Source organism: Pezoporus wallicus, unplaced genomic scaffold, assembly GCF_028554395.1.
Source record: "Pezoporus wallicus isolate ANWC-B61680 ecotype Strahan unplaced genomic scaffold, APGP_CSIRO_Pwel_v1 contig_818, whole genome shotgun sequence".
NCBI lineage: Eukaryota > Metazoa > Chordata > Aves > Psittaciformes > Psittacidae > Pezoporus > Pezoporus wallicus.
Window position 1 is genome coordinate 1,581,681 of NW_026636248.1, and position 19,887 is coordinate 1,601,567.

The window sequence follows — 19,887 nt, forward strand, 5'->3', positions numbered from 1 at the left end:
GGTTTTGGGGGGGGGAGGGCGGGGTCAGGTGTGTTTTGTTTTGCTGGGGGCTGTGGTGTGCGTTTTGGTCCTTTGGTTGGTTTAGTTGGTTGGTTGGTTTGGTTTTAGGAACGCATGGTGCTGTGCTCAGAGGAAGCCGAGCCCGAGGCTCTGCGCTGGAGCCGTCCCTGGCGCACCCCTTGGGACGGAGCAATCGGTGCCGGCCTGGCCGCGCAGATCGCCCCCACGGCGGCAGCACCTTCCTTCCGTGTAGAAACCTTTCCCCTCAGCGCAGCCAGCGGGGGATCCGCGGGAGGATCTGGATGTGGCCGGTGCCCGCTGTGGCCCGGTGACAGCAGACGGCCAGGACAGCCGCCCTGCCCGCCCCGCTTACAACAGCAAGGGCCGCTGCCGCTGCGGCCGGCGCGCGGCGATGACCTCACCGCGCGGCACTGGGTCGAGGCGGAAGCTCGGCGGGCGGGGCAGGGCCGGGCTGCCCGTGGGCCGGAGCTGGGGCGCTGAGGGCCATGAGCGGGGCTGGCCTCGCATCCCCCAGCCGGACCCGCGGCAGGAAGCGGGAGGCGCTGGCGGCCGGGTCCCCGATCCAGCCCATCATCAAAGGTAAGGAGCGGGACCGGCCCAGCTCGGTGGCTCCTTACGGTGGCCGAGCCCGCAGTATACAGAGCAGCCGGGGGAAACACCGCGCCTGGACCGTTGCGGGGCTGCGGGCCGTTAGCGGGGCCTCTTGAGAGGGGCGGCTGTAGAATCAGCTAGGTTGGAAAAGGCCTTTACGATCATCAGGTCCAACTGTTACCCTAGCACTGCGAAGACCATCACTAAACCTTGTCACTGAGGACCTCTTCTACACCGTTTTTGTGCACTTCCAGGAACAGTGGTTCCACCACTTCTCTGGGCAGCCTGTTCCAATACTTGATCACTCTCTTGGTGAAGAAATCTTTATTAATATCCAGTCAAAACCTCCCCTGGTGCAGCTTGAAGCCATTACCCGTTGTCGTCTCAGTTGTTACTTGGGAGAAAAGACCAGCCACCTCCTTGCTCCCTTTCAGGTAGTTGTAGAGAGCCTTCTTAAGTAACCGCAGTTCCCTTGGCCTTTCCTCGTAAGACCTGCTCCAGACCCTTCACCAGATTTCTTTACCCTTTTCTGGACCTGCTGCAGCATCTCAATGTCTTTCTTGTTGTGAGAGGCCCAGAACTGAACACAGTATTACACAGTATTCGAGATGCAGCCTCACCAGTGGAGGAGATCAGTGCCCTGGCCCTTCTGGCCGCACTGGTGCTGATACAGGCCAGGATGCCTTTGGCCTTCTTGGCTGCCTGGGCACAAGCTGACTTATGTTCAGCAGTCATCAGTCAGCACCCCAGGTCGTTTTCTGGCAGGCAGCATTCCAGCTTTCCCAAAGAGTGGCTGCTTTCCCACCCTCAGCGTGGTCTGTCATTCGAAGCTGGGCAGCTGGGAGGCTTAACTGGCTTCTTAGTCTCTTGGATTTGGCTTTACTCACAGTAAAGCCAAATCCAAGACAGGTGTCTGGCTTTACTTTGCAAAGTGGAGTCTGACACTGGGTCCTTGCCACTAGCATTAAGTTCCCTGGGAAGTTCTTACTTTTATCTTGTTTGTCTAGGCACGTGTGTTCTGGAGTAGTTCATCTGTACACAGGAGCATTTGAATTTGGAAGTGTTTCAACCTGTGCTGTATCTACTGCAGTCATGTTCCGCAAATATGAAATAATTGTTATTTCCATGTGGCTTATTTTGACCCTTCTAAGAGTACTCTGGGTAAAGATTTTCAAAGTGGCCAGTAACAGCTCAGAGAAAATGCTCCTGTCCTCAGATTTCCTACCTAGAAGCCATTCAAGTCCCTTTCTGTCTCATAACATCCCTGAAGACAAGGGTGTTTCCCACTCAAATAAAAATCTTGTCAGAAAATACAGTTTGATTTTATTTTAATTATCCATTTAAGTCTTTGGGTTAAGATAACAGAAAGGTCATATAACATAGTCCATAAACCTAAATATTTTAATTTGGAAATTGCATGATTACACTTTTTTTGAATGGGACAGGATTCAGGGTGTGAAACGGGCAGGTGTGGATACAGTAGAGAGGGAGTTCCACATGGTAACTCAACAGCTTGGACAGAAAAAGTAGGGCTCTTTGTGAAGACAGCAGTACCAGTTTAAGTGCTTGTTGAAACTACACTGGAAGCTGTACTAAAGAGGAAGAGGAGGATTGAAACTGAGCATGCTGAGAGACAGAGAAGAACATACACCTTCACAGAAAGGTGAATCTTGGAGGCATATTCCAGGCAGCACCTGGAATACCAATTCATTGCATTTTATCTAAGTTGCTGGTTCGCTGAATAGATAGATTAGCCAGCAAATAATGTTCTGGTGCCCTTTTGATTTTGCATGTGTTTGGAGAGCAGTAGTCTTTCTTACATTGGAGTATGGTGTGCTGTGTAGCCTAGTTTGGAGTGTGCGAATAAAGCTAAAAATCTGACTTTCATTTATCTTCTAGATGTTGGGGAAATCTACTCAAGACTACTGGATCACAGACCAGTAATTCACGGAGAAATACGTTACTTCATTAAAGAATTTGAAGTAAGTATTTTTATCATATCTGGTGAAGCAGTCTTTGGAGTCTGAGACTTTAAACAGATTTAGATATTATAATGTGTATGTAAATTCTTCAGAAAGACTTGGTGTATATTTGCTGCCCAGAATAACTTAAACTCCTGTAGTATATATCTGCATGTTTAGTAAACAAGGCAGTAATTGAGGTCTTTTTATTTAAGTTAAGCTTCAAAAGGGACATAAATATTTTTCTTGCAGAAGACTGGCAGGAATACTGATGTAGGAGAACGTAGTGTTAACATCTTAGAGACGTCTAGTTGGTTTAAGGAATATATTGTTGGCTGGTATAGGTTTACATCTCGTTAAGAAACTGGTTTGTTCCTGAGCTGGATTCAGCTGGTACAGTTGTAATTTAATTTTACTTTAATTTTTTTGTTCTGTGAGAAAGTAATATTACTTGAAGAAAAGAGCAATACTTTATGCAAAGTAAGATAATTGTTAAAAATCAAGTTAATATAATCTGATTAGCTGCAGATAAGGCTGAAGTACTGAAGGTATAAAAGTGTTTTATGCAACTTTGCTTGGAAAGTGTAGTACAGTTTCCTCAAGATGGCAGTAAAAGTGTAGAAAAGTAGAATCTTCCGTCAGCCAAAGGTGGTTTCTGAGTAGATCTTCATTCTTTCAGAATGTGGATTAAAATTAGTCCTGAAAATACAGTTATAATTCAAACTTTCAGTCTGCAGATATCATTAAAAAAAAAAAAACAACACAGAAAAAGAAACAATAAAATATCTGCCCCCCCCCCCCCCCCCCGATTATTTCTAGGATTTCAAGCAGGTTTAATTTGTCTCTATACTGGCAAAATACATATGTGAACCAAAGTCTCATCAGATCTGTGGTGTATGAGCTTGAGAGCCAGAAGGAATGAGCTGGTTTTTTTGCTTGCCTTAAACAAGTTCTGCGATACACTAGACAGCTTTAAATGGCTTTTCAGAGAAAGAAAAATTTTCAACTCAATTATAAAATTAGAATTGATCTAATGGAAGGTGTCCCTGCCCATGGAAGTAGGCTTTGAACTAGATGATCTTTAGGATCCCTTCCAACCCAAGCCATTCTATGATTCTATGATACATTTCTCTTGTTGCACCCAAAGTCTTGTTCTATTTCTTAGACAAGTTTCGTATTCTCTTAGATATTTTCTTTAATATCTGGTGTATACTTCAAAGGGGACAGGCGAGGCGGGGAGGGGAAGGCAAAGCAGAGGATTATTTACGTTTTTGCAACTTAAAATTTCTTCGAAAGATTATACTTGTTTCTAACTTGGAGATACCAGATATTTTTTGGTTGCAGTAGGATAGGACATATGCTTTTTCTTTCAATAATTGGTATCTAGTGCGTAAAGTACGTAGCTTTGCATTCAGGAGGTCTGGAGCCTGTTTAATTAAGTTGCTTTACTTGTCTGTGCCTGTGTTTCTGAAGTTTTAAAACTGGTGTGGTGTTCCAGTTGCTCACTTTGTGTGATGCAGTATGTTTTGATTATCTAAAATTGCTTTATGATTCATAACTTTCAGTACAGGAATGCTTGTGTACAACTGTACTCATAACCTGGAGGAGATTTTAGAATCCTTTCCATTGTCTTAAGTGGAAAATGCAGGTGAAATTCAGGGTGGGAGTAGTGCCGTGGCTTCAGAAAAAGAGTGGGTTTGGTTTTTTTAATATAAACAATAAAGCAAGCACAGCTTCTTCTAATTATGATCAGCAGTGAGCCAGAAGAATGGCTGCCTCTTTAGTCAGCTGTCTTATGTTATTGTCTTAGTCTTGACATCATTGCTTTACTTCAGTAAAAATAATTTTACTCACATTATTTTAACCTTGTAAATCTGTACGGTCAGATATCTGCTAACTCTGTAAGGTCAGACATCAAGCAAGGAGAATCACTGCTGTGTTATTTCTCTGTGACAATGAGTTATAAAAACGCAGTGCTTTCAAGCTCTGTTTCTTCCTGTTCTTCTTGATATGCTGGAAATGATTTATGCCAAAAAATGCATTTTTCCACACAAATGTTTCCATTAGTATCTCATAAGGGCCAGAAATGTCATTCAACATATTATTACATTTTAGTTGAAGAATGAAGCATTACTCTCTTTTTATTTTTATTTTTTTATAAAACTAATCTTATCAGTTGAGCTGAGTAACACTTTAATAGACAATGGTATAGTCTTTGAGATAAAGCTTTTAGTTTATCAACTGGGAAACCAACTTATTTTGGAAAGTGGAAATTCCTTGTTAGCCACTCATTTTTTTTAATTCTTCTGACAGGAAAAACGTGGCCTCCGAGAACTACGAGTACTTGAAAATCTGAAGAACACAATCTTTGACACAAATGAACACATTCTTCCTAAGTGTGAGCAGGCAATGAGTGACAATTTGAATGAAGTATTCAAGAAATGTAAGCATGTTGCTTCTTCTTTCTGTTGTTGCATTATTTTGAAGAACAGTTTAAATAGTTTGGATCCAAAATACGATTTGTGGAAAAATTACCACCCTTAGATAAATTTTCTACCATTTATGTGTTTTGTTGTCATTTCTGTGAGATTCTGAAAAGGAAACGAGGACTTTTTTTTATATCTGTTGGTTCAGCCAACACAGCTCTTGTTAAAGTCATGTTAAAGCTTTTTGTTGATTGAAGTAGAAGTTATTTCATTTCAGTCTTTTGCTACTCACTTAGAAACAGGACAATGGGTTTCCATATTGGCTAAAGCCATGGATAAAATTTCAGTTTTCTGGTTTGTTGCAAGTGTGACATGGTGTGACTTTCAAGTCTCTTTCTGTGGGAGAATATAATGCTGCCCCCATGATTTAAAACAAAACTTGCTGCTCTATAGTTACGAAATGTGCTATTGTTATAATCTTTAGTCACAAATAGAGTAGTAGTAATAATTGTTATATGTTAATCCTAGTTTCATCTTTATAACCATCCAATATAATTCTTATTGCTCAGATTTTAGAAGAAAGTTTAAAATTTGTTGTAATAATTTTTCAGTAGCTTTTTTTTTTCTTTACTCATTCAGGAGGATAGCTTCTGAAAAAGGTATTTCAAGGGGGTATAGCTTTAGCCGCCAAATTTATGCAGTTGAAAAGTGCCAGTGTGGGTTTTGTTATATTTGATGTATAGCATATTGTATAAGCATTCAATTTCATATATTTGATTTATATGGCATCTGGCATATGCAGAATAACAGATGGTAGGTGATACTATGCACACAAAATAATGGCAGGAAAATATTTGAAACTTAAAATTTAGTCATGCAAATAAGGAATGAATGGAGTAAACCTTTGATATTACTACCTGAGTTCCTAATGGTCAGCTGTGCAATACATTATTATTACTAAATCACAGAAAGGTTGAGGTGGGAAGGGACCTCTGGAGGTCACTTTGTCCAACCTCCGTGCTCAAGCAGGAGCAGCTAAAGCCAGTTGTCCAGGGCTGTGTCCAGTTGGGGTTTGAATATTTGTACAGATGGGCACTCTGGGTGACCTGTGCCAGTGTTCGACCACCCTCAGAAAAAAGTGTTTTCTTCTGTATAGATGTAATCTCATGTGTCTCAGTTTGAGCCCAGCGTCTCTTGTCCTGGCAGTGAGCACTCTAGTGAAGAGTATGGCTCCTTCATCTTCATTCCCTTCAATCAGATATTTATTGACACTGATGAGTTCCCCCCAGGCCACCTTTTCTCCACTCTGAACAGTCCCAGCTCTCTCAGCCTCTCCCCATGTGAGAGATGCTCTGGTGCCTTAATTGTCTTTGTTGCCATATGCTGGACTTGCTCCAGTAACTCCATCTCTTTTTATTTACTGGGCAAAGTACCACAGACGTGGCCTGTGTTGCTGGTCCTCCTGCTTGGGATTATTTCTCCCTGGATACAGGACTTGTCGTTTCCGTGTGTTGAACTTCGTAAGATTCCTCTCAGCCCAATTGTCCAGTTGTTCTCTGAATGGCAGCACAACCATACAGTCTTTCAGCCATTCCTGGTTTTCTGTTGTCTGCAGATTTGCTAAGGGTGCACTCTGCTCCAGCATCTTGGTCACTGGTGAAGACATTAAACTGTTGGCCACAGTGCTGATCTCTGAGGTAAACAGCTGGTGACTTGCCTCCAACTTGACATTGTGCTGCCGATCACAGAGTCTAGCAGCCAGTTTCCATTCTACCTCGCTGTCCACTTTCTCACCTGTACTTTAACTTGTCAGTGACGATGTTGTGGGAGACAGTCAAAAGCCTTACTGAAGCTGAAGTAAACAACATCAGCTGCTTTCCCCCCATCCACCAAACTAACTGCTGCATTATAAAAGGCTATCAGGCTGTTCAAGGATGAATTCCCATTTCTAAATCCATGCTGACTACTTGTTCACCTTCTTGTTCTCATGTGTTTGGAAATGCCTCCAGGAGGATTTTTCTGTATCACCTTTCATGAGATTGAGGTGAGGCTGACTGGTCAGTGTTCTCTGATCTTCCATCTTGTCCTTGTTGATTCAAGTTCCTTGAAGGATCAAGTCTTCAGGAACCTCTCCCAGATGCAGTGACCTTTCAAAGAGAGAGAGTGCCCTCACAATACTGTCAGCTCCCTCAAAACTCGTGGACACAAGCTGTGTTGTCCCTCAGACCCTGGGGACATATTTCCAGTTTATTTAAATGCTCCCTAACCTGCTCCTCCTCCACCAACAGTAAGTCTTCTTTGCTCCAGACTTCCCCTCTGGTCTCAGGGGCCTGGGATTCATGAAGGCTGGTCTTTATCTTAAAGACTAAGGGAAAGAATGCTTTGAGTACCTTGCCCTTTTCCATGTTCTTTGTCACCAGCTCCCCTGAGTAATTCAGCAGATTCCATGCCCAGTTCCCTGCAGTTTCCCTAGTTTTCCTTTTGCTGATTTTAGAATCCTTTCATGTTGCCTTTTGCATCCATTGCCAGATTCAGCTCTGGATCAGCTTTGACTTTCCTGTCCTATCTTTGCAGATCATACAGAAACTTCATGCTCCTCCTGGGTCACCTGCCCCTGCTTGCACCTCGTATATGCTTGCTTTTTCAGTCTGAATTCAGTTACGAGCTCCTTGTTCATACAAGAATGGTTCCATGCATACATCCTCCTGCTGTCTTTGCTCGATTTCCTGATTGTTGGGATGAGTCTTTTTTTGAGCTTGGAGGAAGTGATCCTTGAAAAGGGTGCTATGTCCTTTCTGTTACCATCATCCCAGACCCTCAATTTGTCTACCTTATCCACAGCTTTACTTTTGGTTTTGGTTTTATTTTTTCTGTTTTTGAGGAATCACTCCTTCACCTGTCATTTTATAGTGTAAAGCTGTCCCTACCTGGTTGGTCAGCCTCTTGGCAAAGGTACTTTTGCCCTCTTTAGTCATGTAGATTCCAAATAGCTGTTGATGCTCAGAATGAATCTCATGGATGTAGAAACTGAAACCCTGCTGCCAACACCAACTGTGCAACCAATTTTTAACCCCAAAAGTCCATCAAGTCCCCCTCACCAGTAAACTTGAGGAGAACATTACCCAGATCCTCATGCCTTGACTGTCCCAGATCCCTGTGGTCATTTCTGGTATTTCTCAGGTCACCTCTGCAGTAATCTACAAGGAAGAGCAGCAGTGGTAATAGTCTGAGCCTCAGTAGCCTGTCTACAGCATCTTGATTGCGAGCTCCTGGCAAGCAGCAAACCTCTTGATGCCAAAACATATTGATAGGTGGGAAGCCTCTGTCCCCTGCAGTAGGGAGTCTGCTACAACTATTACTTGTCTTCTCCAGGCTGAGCCACCAGATGCTCCAGTTCCTGGTGCTCCCAGCTCCTCATCAGCTAGAAAGGCAGTGAGCCTGTTCTGTAACTGGAAGTCCTCAGGAGCCAGGAGCCTGCCTCCTGGTGTGAGAAGTCACCAGCTTTAAGATGCTGATAAGTAAAGTATTTCTTGATACCAAGATGTGTTAGTGGGAGAAGTGGGAAGATTTTGCTTTGTTGTAATTAGTTTATTTGATTCTGCATTAATTAGGCATTAAGTAAGTTAGGGAAAAAAAAACGCCCTAGGAACACTGCTCCTGTTTCCATTCCTAGGCTTAGTCTCATTAGGGAAGATGCTGACTCCAGCATAAAGATATTCTCCATGTAGATCATTTATACTAAATCACTTTTTGCATTTGATGGGAAAAAATAAGAAACAAAACCCAACTAAAACATGGAGCTTGCTCAGCTGTTTCTACTTACTGACTTGAGATGTTTTTTATGTCTTCTGAGGTGCTGAGTAGTGCACTCTAGCTCATCAGCAATACTAAGGCATCTGGGCACAAGAGGACCTAGCTGCCTTTCTCTTTTTGGCTTCTAGAATGCACAAGGGTTGAACTCGAATAAGCCTATGTACAGTTACCAGTGTAATTTTCGCAAGTACTGACAAATCTTTCTTGTGCCGTTAAGTGGCACAGTGCAATATGATCTTTGACCTGCAGTGGCCTCATGTCTTTTAAATCCCTTTCAAGCGAGTTTTTGTTGTTTTTTTTTTTTTATTTAGAACAGCAGACTGATCTACTGCAATTTGTTATTTCAGTGCAAGCTGCCAATGGTATGATCCATAAACTCCAACAGAAGGAGCATGAAGAGAGGAAGGTAAAGGATGGTTGGGTAGATTTTTATAATGTGATCTAAGTAAGAGTCTTATGCTTCTACAGCAGTATCTCCCTTCAGTATAGCAAAACCTAAAAGCGTATTTTTCTATACTTTATGTACTTGCAGTAAAACTTATTTTGGAGGGTTTTCTCACTCATAAAACACATACTGCAGGGACATGTAAGTTCTCAACTGCAGAGTTAATGGATCACTAGCTCTTCCTACAATCTCCTGATGTATGGAAACAATTTATATATATATATCTCCTTTGCTTTATTTTCCCTCCTAGCTCAGACTATAATATTTGTCACATACAAGGAAAGCTTAAATATAAAAAAAAAATATTTTCTGTGGAACAAAAAACACCTACTAACCTACCAGAATGGAAATGTAAATCTTTCCTAGTTAGCTGAGAACATTGACCATATTATATATGTTGCTTGTTGAAAAGGAAGTGTGTTTTTCACTTGTGGATGGGTTGTTTAATGAAGGGCTATATTATAGGAACATGCGAATCATTGGAATCTTTTCAGTTGGCTACACTTTGCGCATTTGAAATACATGTGCTCTGAATCTAAAATTTGGAAAATTATACAAGAAATTAGTTACATGTTTTCCCATTACTCCTTCATGATTGTGTTCCTATGTTATCTTTTTACTTGCAAAATGTTATTTATAATCGTTTAGTTCAGAAAAACTGAAGACATTTCTGTGGCCATCATGCAAAACAGGCTGAGTATTGATTTATGTAAGCTGATAGTTGTGTTTTTCTTTCCTTTTTGTAATTGATGAAGATGGGCAGTCCAGTTGCAGTTTGAATACTCATACTGTGCGAATAGCATGCCACTGAACCCTGACAAAGTTTGCTTGTGTTTAACACTAGCAAAGATACTGGTAGGGAGGTTAAATAGGAAACTCTTTACAGTTCTGCTACTGTTTGAAGTAAAAGTTTAATGAAATATTATAACTTATAGAATGAACACTCAATAAGAATGGTAACTATTACTTTTAAAAATATTAGCTGTATGTTTTCACTCTTTTTTGTTTTGGTTGTTTGGTTTGGTTTGGTTTGGGGCTTTTTGTATGCAGTGGAGGAATACTAATAGCTTTTCAGGATTAATATTGTTTCCTTCAGCTTGTGTAATAAGACTTTTTGGCTTGAAAGTTTCCTAATGTGAGTAGTGTCAGGTAGGTAATTTTCTTAAAAATTATGGATGGGAGCTGTCATTATAGTGCTATTTGAGGAGAAATAATTCTTCCTTACTTTTAAAATACTTTTTCCTTACTTTCCTTCCTGAAATCATGTGTTCTGAAAATATAGTGCAGTTTTGGTGGGATTTAGTGTCAAGTGATTACTGTTAGCAGCCCTCAGTGAAATTAGTTCAATGTCTGCTGAATGGAATGAATTTTAAGATAATTTTCTTTACTAAGTATCTTTTTTTTTTCTTACACTTCCTTTTAGCTATTGATATCAACAAGTAAAAAAAGGGAAATTATGTTGTCCCTACCACATTATCACTTAAGGTATAAAGTGATGTCTGATTACAGGGGTGTCATTGAATGAAGCATTCATAGAATCCCTGTCTCATTGAGTCATCTTCCCATCCAGATCAGTAATATTCAGTTAGTAGTTCAACCTGGTTTTGTGTACTATATTCTTTTTTTATTATTATTGTTAATATTTTATTTAGAAGTGTATAGGCTTATACTGGAAGCTATCTACCACTTCCCATAATAGTCTTCTTTATTGGTTGTAGTATGAACTAGTATGGTGACAGTTCTCAAAGTCTGTGTCTTGCACAGATGGTGGTGGTTTTGGTTTGGGGTTTTACAAATGTGGTTTTGGTCTTGTTTGTGTTTCTTAATGCTAGCAAAAATAGCCCAACTAATACTAAAATCAGAGTTTCCTGAAAAAAAAATCCATGTTTTTAAAAATGTTAATTTTTTGCATAACCAATGAGAGTAAAACAAGGATAGAAATAAATACAACTAAGTCAGATGAGTCAGAACTATATACAAGAAGGCTTAACTGTCTTTCAGGTTCAAGCAGTATGCGCTACTGAGTGAAATATGGTTTCATAATCAGATTAGATTTTTTCCAAATAACGAATGTCTGAACTGAGTTGTTGATATAAAAGGAATATGAAAGATGTCACTGCCAAAATATGTAAATTTGCTAACACACCAAAAGGAATTCCCAGAACAGGAATCAGTAAGGCAGCAACGACGTTTGTGATTTAGATAAGCTTTGGCTTTTATCTAAACCAGATAATGGAACTTTAACTCGGAACTATTGTCAACTTTTTATATGAACATGAAAGCTGAAAATCTTACAAATTTTGTGATGTCTAAATATTAAAGAAATTACTCATAAAAGTAGTCGGCATTGTTATAAACGTACAACAGATAATAAGCTCAGCTTGAGTTTCCCAAACCCTTGTATTTACGAAGTTATACTGAAAGACAGAAATTGGGCCAAATATTCAGCTTATGTGTGAAAAGTGAAATTTAACAGCTTGCTATGGCTTATGTTCTGCTGGGTGACTGAAGGAACTTCCAGTAGTACAGCTGAAACACTGTTCAGAGAAGAGGAATTGCAGAAAGAATGAATAACCACCAAAGACAGGATAAAAGCTGTATTGGTGTATTGGTCTGGAGCTGGAAACTTAATAGGAGGATAGAGCTGGAGTTCTAAGAGTGTTCAGAGCTGAGGAGATGATTCTGTGATTAAATAAGCAAAAACCATCTATCCAGATGTTGACAAATTAACAGCTATGGAGAAAGACCATTTGTACTACCTTGTAATTCTTTGCAGGTGGGGTAAAGATGTGGGGTTTTTTTCTATGCAGTAGAGGGGTAGCAAGTGCCGGTCACTAACACAGATAGTAAAAGCCTAAACCATAATGTACTGTTTCTGACAGTTGAACAGTTTTTCGGTTCACATAGAAATTTACAGCATGGCAGGAAACGTTGGACAGTCTAATGCTTAAAACATTGCAATATATAGCTAACAATTTTTTCGGCTCCTAGCTTAATATTGTACTAATACCATACAATTTTGTGAGTTGCGTAAGGCTTCTTCTTGGCTCAGGAAAGTCTGTCTGGATACTTTAGTTCATATGGCGATTTTTCCATGTTACAAAAGACACGAGGATTTACCCAAGAACAAAATGTGTTGTTCTGAAGCCTGAATATGGTATCTTTATATTGTCTTTTGTCTTGTTATCATGCACTGGTATATTTATACAACTAAATATGAAAACAGCTTGTTTGTGTAGGTTTTTTACTTGTGAGTTTATACTATAGTTATTTTACAGATTTGTTTGTTTTAGCAGTCATTTGAAATGACAAAGGTAGGAATTATTAAAATTAAGCCTTACTCTGGAAAGTTTAAAAATAATGAAAATTAACACTGAATTACTACTTTTTCATTTATATATTTTTTTTTTAAGGAGGAAAAAGGGGTTGCTTTCTAATGCAACCGTATTTGCATTTTCAGACATGCAAGCTTTATTTCCTTCTTCATCACAGTAAAAAGTATTATCTTAAAGCTGTTACAAGATAGTGGAGAAAGCTGAGATGAGGGAAGCCTTTTAGTACCTTAGCTCCAGAGATGGTGCCACTTTTTGCTTTGTTAAAGGTGTAAATTGCAATTATGGAGTTTTTTTATTTCCAACACAAAAAAAAAAATAATTACTGTTTCAATAGAAAGGTGCTTGCATTTATGTACTTAAGAGAACAAGCACTTGCAACAATTGCTTCTCAGTACTCAACTGTTTAAATTTTTATGTAAGCATAGATTAGGCAATGTACATAGTCTGGCCATTAATACCCCTTTATTTCACAATGTCAGTTCTCTTGTGCTAGAGCAAGCTAAAGACTGATTGAGCAGGGAAAGGAATTAGACCACAGATTTTTGATAAACTGAACTTTGCTATCTCATGTTCTAGCAGTGTCTTAGGTTATTTTAACAGGTAAATCACTTTATATCCTTGGTTAGATTATAGTGTAGTAGAAAATGAAAGTAGAAAGTAGCAACATAAATTTTATATTCCTTGCAAACTGTTCATGTTCTGAGGAGCATGGGTTAGTCTAGCCAAAGTGTGGTTCGGGTAGGTGCTCTGTAATCCCGTCAAAAAATGTGTGATGCCTGACAGTTTCAAAATGTGTTGAGTGTGAAGTAGTGTACAAGTTAAACTGTTAGTATCCACTGATGTATTTTATTAGTAGCAAATATTGCATCTGTTGCAAACAAAATGGATCTCTGCATAATATTGCTACTATGTGTATGAAATGCTGCATTGCAAAAATGGTGAATTTCACACACGGTGTGTGATTTTGAAGAAAAATACATAGAGAGTATTGAAGAATGCATAAGTGGGTTCTCATTGTGTTGACAAAAATTCCAGATGTCTGTAAAAGCTGTATGATAGTTTTTATTCCCACACAGAAGTACTGTACATAGAAAGTAGTCATTGTTGATATATCAAAAAGGAGAAAAAAGGTGGGGGGGAGAAAGACTAATCTTTTTTGCTGGAAGATGGAGCAAATGTAAGAACAACTGCCTACATTTATTGTGACATCAGCATTTATAATATAAGGAGGAGAGACTGTTAATACTGTATGCAAGGAATCGTATAGTACAGAAGTACATCTCATTTTGACATGCATATTGAATGTGTGTATGAGCTCTGTTCCTAAATAGCTGTTGTTTTTTTTTTCTTTTCCCCCAAGATAAGAGAATGAAAGGAATCAGACGTACCAGAAGCCAAGCAGTATGAAAACACGAGGGGAAAAAATAACTTATTTATAAAGGAAGACATTAATCACAGTGAGGGCTAGCTGGCTAAAGCAGAAACACTAACTGCCAGTTTCAAAACACTTAATATCTATGTGGTTATATTCCATTTCATTCTTTCCTTTTTGTATTAGGGGCTTTTCATCAAGACTAGTATCTGATGCCTATGCTGAACTATTTTATTATGTGGTAAAATAGAAATGTAGTTTGTTTCTTCCTTTAAAAATGTATTCAAGAATGTAGAAGATAATTTTGTTTCAACCAGTCGTATATTCAAGGGGAAAGTAGCAAATGTCAAGAAAAGAGGAACGGTATGTTGAAGGATTGGCTGACATCATTTGTAGGAGTGTTGTTAACCATAGCAATTTGTTGTGAAGCAGATAAGCATTTTATTTATGCATATTTGACATAAAATCTCAAATGTTGTCTTGAATGTTCAAGTGTGTCCTTTAATCTCTGGTAATGTATATGTACCTAAATAATAGACATACATAACTTTATAAAATTTTGTCTAGCACTCACAAATATAAAATATAGTGGGCCTAGTGTTTTCCTCATAACTTGGACACAATAATGTGTCCAGCATATTTTTAGTCAGTAGTATATATACAACATAGGCCTGCTCATACTTGCTGTGAAATCTTCAAGACCACTTATTAAAAATTAGATGTGCTTTGTTGGGGTTTTTTAGTTCTTTTTTAATTATATCTGGATTGGTTACTTTCAGAACAGTGGACATCCCTAAGTCTGTCTTTGTCAGAAGACAGCTTCTTTCTGTGTGAACGCAAGAAAAAAAGGGCGGGGGGGGAGAGCAGTGTCTGTTTGCTGTTTGGTTGTTGATTTGGGTTTTTTTTTTTCCACATAACCAAGGGGCTAAAACCACTAAACACTGTTTCCAAAATCGGAATTTAAAAACAAATCTTAATGAGATAATATGGATTTATATCAGCTGCGTACAGTATTTATAACATCATAAGTAATCAGAAGAACAAATAATGCAAAGTACGACCTTTAGAAACCAACAGAAATGAGCTAGGCAAGCTAATAATTTTAAAGTCTTTCCATGCTTTTTTTTTATTTTTCACCAGTATAGTATAGAAAAGCTATCGTCGTGAATGCTGTCATGTTAATATTATCAGAGACATTTTACTGTTTGTTTTCGGTGGACTATACTTTATAAAAATAAATGTTTTCTGTTTAGTTTTACCCTTTCATCTGTTTTTTTGCTAGTTTCACTTTCCTCTGCTGAAGTAAAGTCCAGTTTCTCTGGCACTTGAACATTATGTAGCTCTCATCAAACCCTCTGTTTCAATATGGAAATGATTGTTAAAACTCCACATTTTCCTTCTCTCAGCTTCAGGCGGACAAGCTGATGGCTCGTGAAGAAAAGCACATAGCCCACTGGGAGGAATTCATGGAAGAACAACAAAACAAAAGAGCAGAGGTGGATGAAGAGCACAGAAAAGCTATGGAGCGCCTCAAAGAGCAGTATTCTGATATGGAGAAGGAACTGGCCAAATACGCTCATTTTTAAGACCTTTCTTTTTTAATAACGCTGGGTTTGTGCCAACACTCAGTTGCTTCTGACTTAGATTGTGATTCTTTTGGAAAGCTGAAACACAGAAGAAAAAGACCTTCCTCTACAGGTTTGGTATGGGAAGAAAAGCTTTGCATACTTTCAACTTAAGTGCCTATCTATGCTTGTTTTGTTCAGGGCAGGTGGAATGCCAGTATTTCTTCGTTTTTTGGAAGGTGGAACTGGAAATTACATTGCGTGACTGCATCGGCTCAGGGAATTGCAAACTGGAATTCTCTCCCATCTGCAGAGACCATCGTATCATTTGGGAAGAGAGAGACTAATGTAACATTAAGTAGCCCAGTGTGCAGCCTCAGCTCTTTCCGAAAAAGTAGATGTAATAGGTTCCAGCCATAGTTAGCTGAGAATTCATTGGGAAAACCATAAAGCCCTTTCATAGATTTCAGGAAAACCAACCTCTTTTACAGAATGTTTTATTCTGAAGCTTTAGCAACTCTCAACAGAGTTTTAAATCCAGTTCTAATTCCAGCTTTTGGGTTGTATGTTCAGTATTATGAAGTAGAGATTTCAGTGGGTTTTTGCTAACATAAAAATGACTAAGTGAGCTTGGACAACAGTTTCTTTTCTCTCCCTGTAAATGTCTCAGTCCTCTCTTTCTAAGCTTTACTGTTCTAAGCAAAGCCAAAACAAACTCAAAAGTAATCAAGAGAAACATATTGGTCTTTGTATTAGCTTTGTAGCTAGTACAGTATTTACCTTAAATATTTGACGTGTTATTGGTTTACTAAGGATAAGCTTGTCAGAACTTTATAAAGCAATTGAGGAAAGATTTTCGTTGCTTTATCAGTATAACAAATGAGCAGATTAGTAAAATACCTGTAATACTGATCTGCTTTCTTACTAACTGTTACTCTTACAGTGTGTGTGAAACTCCTTTTGCTTCCTTTTATTTGCAACTTGCAGTTAACAGCAATGTAACTGAAAAAGTTAACTTAATCAGTTCATTAACCAAGCAAAATGAGACATAGTCCCTTAATGAAATACGCTGCAAGCTAACCGTTAGTACAGGAAATATCTTTCCATAATTTAGCTGGTGTCCAATATAGAATGGAAACAGGTAAAAATAAACAGAATTTACCCTTTACCTGTATTGCAACAGTAATATGCCAACAATGGTTGCTTGTGTAAGTTTATGGCTTCGTGTCAAGGCTCCGTTCCTGGCAGCCTGTTGATAGTGTGATTAAAGTTAGTAGAGGAGATGGAATAAGTATTTGAGATTTCTTTCAATAACACTGAATTCCTGCCAAGCTGCTCTGCCTGCTACTGTAGGCCCAACAGCTTCATCAATCATCATCGTGTATCTGGACTGGAAAGAGGACTTGCCGACGCTGGGGCATGTTGGAATGTTGTTAATTCTCTGTTGTGGATGGAAAAAACGTAGATGTCTCAAAAGTATCCCACACATGAAAAATAGGAAAGCCTCTTTTAGAAAAACCCTATTTGAATAGAAGGTGACCTCTGTAATATTTTTCAGCTTATGTACCCATGATGAATGTTGTAACAAAGCTCAGACTTTAAAAAGTTAGTTCTTGCCTGTCTTCAGAATTGAGTGTGGAATAGTTTTGATTGTTTTGAGCACAGACTGAAAACTGCTTCTCTCTTGGAAGATTATTTGATGTATATGTGCTGAAAGCCCACATATCTTTACAACAAAATGCTTTTCATTGCATACTGAATTAATTTTTACTTTTGCACTGATAATTTTTATTAAGATTTCGATATCTAATTAACTGTACACTGGAGCTGTAGATTTTAGTATTTTGCCAATTTTAGGGCTCTTAAGCAATGATTACAAGTGTTGCAAGTTGAATATTCACTGGAAAATAAACTGGTATTTCCAAAATTTTCTGGGATACATGCTCCTGATTCTTTGGAAAGCTTCTAAATACCAGCACTAAAAAATGTGTTCATCTTTTATAACGATGCAGGTATTTTTATTTTGAAGATTATTTGAAAACACTTTTTTCATAGTCTGTATCTGCCTGTTGGCCCACTCTTATTCATTGTGGGGACTGCCTGAAAACTGTGTTGCTGAAATTCTTTTTTCAGAAACTTTCACCTTTTTTTATATGATATGTTGGAGGTTTTAAGGTACTTGGAAATGCTTCATTGTCTTTGAAGCAACTTGCCAACATTTAGAGGAAAACCTATTTTTTCTGTCCAAATGCTTAAACTCCCCTACACCCACCCACCCCCCTTCCCCAAAGAAACAACACTGATGTGTCAAAACTGAACATATCTAATGGATAAAAACGATCCATCTTCAGTAGTTTTTTAGCAAGGTGGGACTAGGGTCTGTGTGAACACAATAGTTCCACAGTGGGACTCTTTTTGTGAGATTCAAATTCTTATTATTCGCTAGTCTCTGCTGTACAGGAGAAATATAAAAATTAATTTAAAAGTTGGGTTTATGTCATTGGTGCATGAAGAACATGTTTTACCTTGCGATATTTGCATGACTGAATTTCATAGTTTTAAAAGTCTTGAGAGTTTATTTAATCCCTGTTAAAAGCTATAGAAGTTTGCATTGGATTCCAGTAGGAGCTAGAAAAGTTCCTCCACACATAAACTTCTAGTATGGCAGCTGAGTTTTGCAATCCATCTTTGTGCCAGACTGTGTGTAGAACTTTTCACTTAACTATTGGTGCTATTTATTATACTGAACAGTAAGTTTAACTGTTCTTTTGTAACTGCAGTGAGTTTGGGTGTCGGGTAACAGCATATTGGAATATTTTCTGAAATATTTTCTTAGTCTTTTTATTCTAATGAATACATAGCAAGTAACTGGTATCTTTCTTGGAACTGCTATATGAGATCTGCTCCTGCTGTATTTAGGGGAAATAAGAAACTGAGGAACTGAAGAAATAATGGCTTCTTTTGTTTTTTAACTGCCTTGTTTTAACAAGATCTGGTGTTCTCCTTGGGATGTTATATCTAAGGCCTATTTTTTTTTTTTTTTTTTTTAATCTTAGAAAACTCATTTACTTGCTCTTACTCTTCTTTCTATGCTAACACTGGGTAATACTTTTTGTAGAAAAATTCCATAACTGCAGCTGGAACATTGCATCTTCACTGGTATTTTAATTTATGGCTTGTTAAACCTTTTCTCAGAAACTGTAGAGGGTTTGCGGGTTTTTTTTTGGTAGTCAAATTAAATAGCAAATAGATGGCATAATTACCCAATTGATTGAATCATATATAGTTCACTCCTAGGTAGAAAAGCTTCCTGTTATCTCATGGCTATGGATTTGGGGTTTTCCAAATATTCTCCAGTAGGTGTCAGTGCAAGCCTGAGAAGAAATGTTAGCCTTTTTCAAGAGGTATAGCATGTGAACACTTAGGTTCAGTTGTAATGCAGTATTTTGTGTAAGTACAACACATTTTGTGCATGAAACCACATGCTTTTAAATAAAAAAATCATTTAAATAAAAATATTTACCCACAGCATTTTGCCCTTTTAGTTCTCAAAAAAGTTTACAAGTCACTCCTTAAATTATTTATGTATAATTAAATATTATAATAATAATTATTGCTGATTTGAACAGTGTTTTCCACAATACTTATGTGTTCTAATTAAGATTTGTTATAATCAGAAGTTAGACCCAGTGTCAGAAATTAAAACCTTCATTGGTGTTCAGCTTAGTGGATCAGGTTTTTTGATGGTTTGAGGCAAAAGTTTATTGATAGAGCTTGTGCCATAATAAAGAAATGAGGACTTCTGACATAAATTTTGTGACAGAATTCCCATACTTAAAATGCACTTTTAAACGGGCCAGTTATTTTATTTGTTTGTAATGGAATGAACTTCTCAAAGTAATAAAGATGCAGTAGGCTCAGTGCTGTTGGTGTAGTTACAGTCTGTATGTCAAGATACAGCAGACTCTGCAGGAAGATGGGATTGTAGCTGCTGTAATAGGATTTTAATGAATAACACAACTTTCATGAATAGTTTAATCATAATATTATTCAGAAATTCCAAGTAACACAGACATTTAAAAGAAGTCAAAAATGTCAAAAGCTATTTTGGGGGCAATTAACAAAGGGAATTTTATAAGTGTTGAAAGAAATCTTTTAGAAATACAGTACTCCACCTATATGTACCTTCCAGTTCTGAAAAGTGTGTAGTATTGCATGAAGGACCTTTGCAGTTTTATGTATAGTAAGGAGCAAAGACAATGGTGAGCACCAGGAAAAAGAAAGGCTTGCAGAAGTTCTGTGAGGGCTTAAAGCTGTAGCACTCAAAATCCAGGGCTCAGATGCTAGGGCTAGGAATC

The 19,887-nt window shown here is 38.3% G+C and overlaps 1 protein-coding gene across 1 annotated transcript; it reads left to right on the top strand.

Annotated features, from left to right (window-relative positions):
* Nucleotides 1-488: 488 nt before the first annotated feature.
* On the top strand, nucleotides 489-17,786 carry BLOC1S5 (biogenesis of lysosomal organelles complex 1 subunit 5). Its single transcript, XM_057399276.1, has 5 exons — nucleotides 489-600; nucleotides 2,512-2,594; nucleotides 4,887-5,016; nucleotides 9,160-9,218; nucleotides 15,371-17,786. The coding sequence occupies exons 1-5, from the start codon at nucleotides 507-509 to the stop codon at nucleotides 15,548-15,550; spliced, it is 546 nt and encodes a 181-aa protein (XP_057255259.1). The 5' UTR covers nucleotides 489-506; the 3' UTR covers nucleotides 15,551-17,786.
* Nucleotides 17,787-19,887: the final 2,101 nt, after the last annotated feature.

What these genes read in the sequence shown, in the direction of transcription:
- BLOC1S5 (XM_057399276.1), top strand. Translation starts at nt 507, where the DNA reads ATGAGCGGGGCTGGCCTCGCATCCCCCAGCCGGACCCGCGGCAGGAAG. An exon ending in ACTTCATTAAAGAATTTGAA is followed by an intron (nt 2,595 to 4,886) that starts GTAAGTATTTTT and finishes TTCTTCTGACAG; the next exon opens with GAAAAACGTGGCCTCCGAGA. An exon ending in GAATGAAGTATTCAAGAAAT is followed by an intron (nt 5,017 to 9,159) that starts GTAAGCATGTTG and finishes TTGTTATTTCAG; the next exon opens with TGCAAGCTGCCAATGGTATG.